General features: G+C 40.7%; 1 protein-coding gene across 1 annotated transcript in view; it reads left to right on the forward strand.

The window, feature by feature from the left end:
* Positions 1 to 217: 217 nt before the first annotated feature.
* NBAS (NBAS subunit of NRZ tethering complex) overlaps positions 218 to 6595 on the forward strand; it is a gene marked incomplete at its 5' end in the record, with an annotated part of 394305 nt that continues 387927 nt past the window's right edge. Inside the window, 2 exons of the mRNA XM_045286598.1 lie at positions 218 to 278; positions 2094 to 2130. Of these exons, the coding sequence (XP_045142533.1) occupies positions 218 to 278; positions 2094 to 2130 (98 nt within the window). The remainder of the gene's footprint in view (positions 279 to 2093; positions 2131 to 6595) is intronic.

Below are 6595 nucleotides of genomic sequence, written 5' to 3' on the forward strand. Positions count from 1 at the left end.
AACTCTGCAGGCTCACTGTAATTCCCACTGTTTAGCTTGTTAGTTTTTTCAGTTTCAATCTAGAACTAGCTTTTAAATACTGCTGTCTTGTAATTCTGTTTTTATGCTGTCTTTAAATGTTATTTTAAAAAGAACATGCTTATTTCATGCTTATTTGTAGTATCAGTATTATTAGAAAATCCCCAAATGAAAGTTAACCTTTTTTTTTTTTAAATAATTTCAGCCTAGAGGCAACCGCAAACATGGTGCATCCTTTATCATCACAAAAGCAATTAGAGGTAAGTATAGAGGGTGTATTTATAATGATATAGTTAACAGACTCCCCCCAGGCCCCCCCCACTCTAGTTGTAACTGTGCTGTTTGAGAGAATTTAGGGATTTTAAATGTGTTGTTTAGGTTTCTGGTGTATGGGGCCTGAGAGTGAGTACATGTACGTTCACTACATATATATAAATAAATACGTTTGCACACACATTTTCAGTGCAGCTCAGAGCTGAAGTATGGCCTGTGTTTAACTGTGAATATGTTTTCTACAAAGAATAAAGAAGATAAAACTTAGTATGAGTCTCAAAAAGCCTGGGGACATTGAAAATGAAAAGATAGAGGCCATTTATGTGGCTCACATGTTCTTTCAGATACATCTGGCCACAGGTATTCTTAGAGAAAAAACTGATTAACTTGATGAACAAGGGCATCCTTCTAATCTCTGATAGCTTATATGTAGTAGCTGACACACGTATTAGAGACGTATTGAGCATCAGCCTCTGACCTGATGCTGTGAGGGATTTACATAGATTGATTATTGGAATCCTTTTCCAGGTCCGGAAAGATAGGCAATGTTACTCCTTTAGGTTTTTAGATGAAGGAACTTGCCCAGAGTCATTTAGAATTTGATTGTAGGTTTTTTCGGTTCCAGAGCCCATCCTTCTATCAGTGCATTTGGCCTACTTTTAAAGAGAACATTCAGTTTCACTCTCCATCCAGAGTAGATTCTGGTTCATAGTGACCCTAGGGAGCAGAGTTGAATTGCCCCTTTGGGTTTCCAAGGCTGCCCATCTATGGGACTAGAAAGCCTCATCTTTCTCCCTGTCAAAGGGCTGATGTGTTTTAACTCTGTTTTAACTTCTCATACTGAAAACCCTAGCATATCTATTTTTCAAGATCACAATCAACTTGGAGTTTTGAAGGTGTAGAAAATGTATAAAATACCAATTAATTATAGGAAAGTTAGAAAACCTAAACAACCACAAATTACAATGAGATGATTATACCTCATTTCACTGCCCAGAGATAATCAATGATACCCTTTCCAGACCATTTCCTATTAAATGCATCCTTAGCCATGTACGGATGCACGTACATTTCAAGGGGAAGCATATAAAACATTGTTTCGTAACAATGTGTTAGAGAGTTTGCTTTTCATGAACTTTCTCTCCTAGGTATCATTCATTAAAAAAAAAAAATCTTTCCTGTCCTGTATTAGATAGCTCTGGTAGCGTAGTGGGTTGCTCATTGGGCTGCCATCCGAAAGGTCAGCAGTTCAGAACCATCAGATGCTCTGTGGGAGAAAGACGAGTTTTTCTGCTCCCACAAAAAGTTACAGTATTGGAAACTCACAGGGCCTCTACTCTGTTCTGTAGGGTCCCCTTGAGTTAGTATTGCCTCAGTGGCAGTAAGAGTGAGATCCTTTATTAATGCTTACCCAGATGCTTTGGCTTTACAGGGTGCCTGATCTCTAATCTATGGGTTTATTAAAAGCTTTTTAGATGAAATTTAACATCTCAAATCATTGTTACTTTTTCTTTTTTTTTTCTCACTTTTACTTTTTCTATTGTTAGGAGATAACTTCAAATTTTTAAAATAAGACACAAATTTAGAACTTAATATAAACAAAAGAACTATATGACTTTATAAAGTTATAATATATACTAGGTTGTATTTATTTCTCATATATTTGGAGTTTTTTCCCCATGTCTTTTTGTAATGACTCAGTCTACAGTATATTTTAGATTTTGCATTGATAAATATAATTTGAAAATAATTTTAGAGGACAACTGATTAATATTTGGCTTTGCCATTTCTTTTTGTTACAGATCGTTTATTATTTTTACAACAGTACATCTGGTACAGGTGAGTCTTTAGTCTTTGAGAGAAGCAGTAGGAGTGCAAGGACCAAGAATATTACCTGTTTTTATAAGTGAATCCAGTCTCATGATAGAGACGCTAACACAGACATTTCAAACTTTGGCAACTGCACGGGGTATCTTAGGGGGTGTAGCGTGACTTTTGTTCCCTTGGTGATGATTGGAGGCCTGGTGGTGAAGTGGGTTACACATTGGGCTGCAAGGCCAGCAGTGTGAAACCAGCAGTTGTTCTCTGGGAGAACGTGGAGGTTTTCTATCCCTGTAAAGAATTACAGGCTCCGAAACCCAGCAGGCAGTGGCTGTCGTGCTCTGTAGGGCCACTGTGACTCAGAATCAGTTCGATGGCAGTGAGTATGCCGTTTGCTTTTGCCACGATTAAGATTATGTCATAAATTCTGCTTTCTCTTGCATGTCCTTAATCTTATTTTGTTTGCCCACTTGATGGCTTTGTGACTTTCATAGTTTACTATTATTTAAAGCTTTTTAAAGCATCCTTTTTGTGAATCAAGTGCAGATTTACAGAGCAGATAATCAGTTTTGTGTTTGGCTATCTGTATATATCTTGTCCATCATCAGTCCCTTCGTTGTTTCCTCTTTCAGTCTTCCTTTTTGACTCTGTGCCCTGTCTTTGGGTAAACGTCGCCCTTGCCATCGAAATGGCTGATAGTTCTGACGCACGGGTGAGTTCTGCTCCAGTCTGAAGGGTGACCAAGGGCCATCGTCTGGGGTCCACCAGGTCTCTGTCTGACCTGTAAACCTCTTCTCTCTCTCTCTTTTTTTTTTAATCGTTTTATTAGGGGCTCATGCAATTCTTATCACAGTCCATAAACACATCAATTGTGTAAAGCACATTTGTACATTCATTGCCCTCATCATTCTTAAAACATTTCCTCTCCACTTAAGCCCCTGGCATCAGGTCCTCATTTTCCCCCCCTTCCCTGCTCCCCCCCCCCTCCTAAACCCTTGATAACTTATAAATTATTATTTTGTCCTATCTTGCCCTGTCCAACGTCTCCCTTCACCCACTTTTCTGTTGTCCGTCCCCCAGGGAGGAGGTCACGTATAGTTCCTTGTAATCGGTTCCCTCTTTCCATCCCACTCTCCCTCTACCCTCCCAGTATCGCCACTCACACCACTGGTCCTGAAGGGATCATCTGCCCTGGATTCCCTGTGTTTCCAGTTCCTATCTGTACCAGTGTACCTCCTCTGGTCTAGCCGGACTTGCAAGGTAGAATTCAGATCATGATAGCGGGGAGGAAGCATTTAGGAACCAGAGGAAAGTTGTATGTTTCATCGTTGCTACATCCCACCCTGACTGGCTCGTCTCCTCTCTGAGACCCATCTGTAAGGGGATGTCCAGTGGCCTACAAATGGGCTTTGGGTCTCCACTCCACACTCCCCCACTCATTCACTATGAAATGTGTTCTCTTTTAACAAAACGCTGTGTCGTGAACTGGGTGCAAGTTCCCAAGCACCTCATAGCTTCACCCTCAGCTGTTCTTGTCACTGGCTCCATTTCCTTCTACCCCCTTGACTGCACTCTCCTCAGGGGACTGTCACTTATCCCACTCCCTCCCTCCCGCCAGTCTTTCTCTGGTCCATTCCTCCTCCTTCCCCGTCCTCTGAAACTTGCTCTTGGATAAGTGCTACCCTTTTGATGTCAAAGACTGGATTATCCCAAAGCGTGCGTACCACGTTCGTTCTTGTCACTGTTTCCCTTGTCGGCCTGTCTATTCGTTGGCTGAAAATTGAGCCACAGTGATGAGCTCCCATCGAGGTCTGAAGAGTGACTAAGGGCTGTTAGTCTTTGGGGTTCCATCCTTCTCTAGCCAACCAGTAAGCCTGGTCGCTTTCAGCTTCCACAGCTTTCAGCTTCCACAGCTTTACAAACCAGGGTGCTCTACGCGACAGTCAGCACAGGCCTTGTGTCGGCAGTGTCCAGTTGCTCTGTGTCAAAGAAGATGCTTTGGCTTTGACTTCTTGGGGACTCTAAGTTCTTTGTGGAAGTCAATATCGTCTGCAGACATGATGCTCATTTCCTGCCTTAAAAAGAGCAAAAAAAGAATGAATTTGATAAAGGAGATAATTCTGCTTTTGGATACATGCGTCAGCATTGTTTTTATAGAATTTTTCACCGCAGATGGCTTTTTTCCTTGAGGATATCTAATCTGAAAAGCTATAGGGGTAACAGTTTATGACAGAGACCTTTGCCTCTTCTTTGAGATTAGCGCCAATGATTTTCTTCTTTTACTCTGTGAACACACACACACACACACACACACACACACACACGCACACGCACACGCACATGCACGCACACGTAGAGAGTCAGAATGGACTCCATAGCAGTGGTTTGGGTATTTTCCCAATTGTTCGCCTGTTTTATATTTTGGATGAAGCGGTATCATAGGAGGGAGAAGTGAGTGAGGCCGAAGGGTGGCCGTTAGAAGGGGCGTGGGGTGTACAAGGTGGGCCTGTCTCCCTGAGCTCACTTGACTGTAGTAGCTATGCTGGCTAGTCCGGTATTCCCAAGGGAGGTGGAATATTGGGACTTGAGATTCAGTCTTTTTGGATATCTCTGTGGAAGGAGGACTGAAAAAAAAGTTAATTATGATACAGGCCTGATTCTGTATGTAAGAGCCATAAGATCAACATTCAGTCGATAATTTTTTTTTTTTAATTTTTTTTTAAAAATTTTTTAACATTTTATTAGGGGCTCATACAACTGTTATCCCAATCCATACCAGTCGATAATCTTTCTGTGTCTTTTTTGGCCTGAGAAATTTATTTCATTGAATTGGCCAGGTTAATCATTGTATAGATTGTGAATGTACATTGAAGTGATGAATTGCTTTGAAAAAGGTGGCAGTTGTTTTTGTTCTTGAATTTAGGGTAAACTTAAATATTTTCAGTTCATATTTATGTACTTAAAAATCTTTTACAGTGTGAAATATAAACATACCGATAATTTATTAATAGCACATGAACCATATATTATTTTTTCTAAATCTGAATTAAAATAGATGTTGATATTTTCTAATAATTAATTTAGGGTTTTTGTTTTTATTTTATTATTTTTCCCAAAACCACTTTATTGGGAGGTAATGGAGATATCATAGCACTCTATAGTTTAGTCACACTAAGCAGTATTGTACAATAGCTACCACCATTATTTTCAAAATATTCTTTTCCTTCTTGAACTCCTTGATATCAGTTCCCTTTACCTAATCCTCCCCCCAGGAACCTTTATCCGCCCCCAGTATACCCCAAGAACCTTTATTCAACTTACTGTATCTGTAGGTTCATCAATCCTGAATACCCAAAACAAGAAAAATATATAATTCAGTGACATAACTGAGATAAACCCCAATATGAAAAAAAACCACAGAAAACTTGGAAATCTAGATCAGGCCCAACATGTATCAGAGGGGAGATGAAGTGATGACGGTTTTTGTTTTTTTTAAATTGTTTTATGGGGGTTCTTACAGCTCTTAGGCATCATCATTTTCTATACATTTCCTTTCTATTTGAGTCCTTGGTATCAGCTCTTTTTTCCCTTGAGACCTCTTGATAAATCATAAATTATTATTATTTTCATATCTTACACCAACCGCTGTCTCCCTTCACCCACATTTCTGTTGTTCGTCCCCCTGGGAGGGAGGGAGGTTGTACATTGGTCATTGCTATAAGTTTCCCCTTCCCCCCTCCTCCCCCACTTTCCCCTTCCCCTCCTGGTATCGTTACTTCCCTTTCTGTTCCTGAGGGGTTTATTCTGACCTGGATTCTGTGTGTCATGAGCTCTTATCTGTACCAGTGTCCATGCACCGGTCTAGACAGAACTGAAAGGCAGGACTGGGGTCATGATAGTGAGGGGTGAGGAAGCCTCAAAGAACCAGGGAAATATTGTGTGTTTCATCAGTGCTATACTGCGCCCTGGTTGACTCATCCCTTCCTTGTGACCCTTCTGTGAGAGGATGTCCTATTATCTACAGATCGTTTTGTGTCTCTGCTTGGATCCCCCTTCGTTCTAAACAATATATGTATATTTTGGGGGGTCTTCTGGTGCTTGTTACCTGATTCCATTGTCACGCAGGCTAGTGTGCCGCTTGTTGCTTCTCTGCTAGATGGCTGCTTGTTTAACTTCAAACTTTTCAGACCCCAGACGCTATATCTTTTGATAGCCAGGCACCATCAGCTTTCTTCACCACATTTCCTTATGTACCCATTTTGTCTTCAGCGATGATAGATGACAAGGTTGCTTTTTTTTTTTAAGTCATTTTATTGGGGGCTCATACAATTCTTATCACAATCCATATATACATCCATGTGTCAAGCACCTTTGTACATTTGTTGCTATCATTCTCAAAATGTTTTCTTTCTACTTGAGCCCTTGATATCAGCTCCTCATTTTCCCCCATCCCTCCCCACTTCCCCCTCCCTCATGAACCCTT

Source organism: Echinops telfairi, unplaced genomic scaffold, assembly GCF_000313985.2.
Source record: "Echinops telfairi isolate 266 unplaced genomic scaffold, ASM31398v2 ScPeMD7_9;HRSCAF=40, whole genome shotgun sequence".
Taxonomy (NCBI): domain Eukaryota; kingdom Metazoa; phylum Chordata; class Mammalia; order Afrosoricida; family Tenrecidae; genus Echinops; species Echinops telfairi.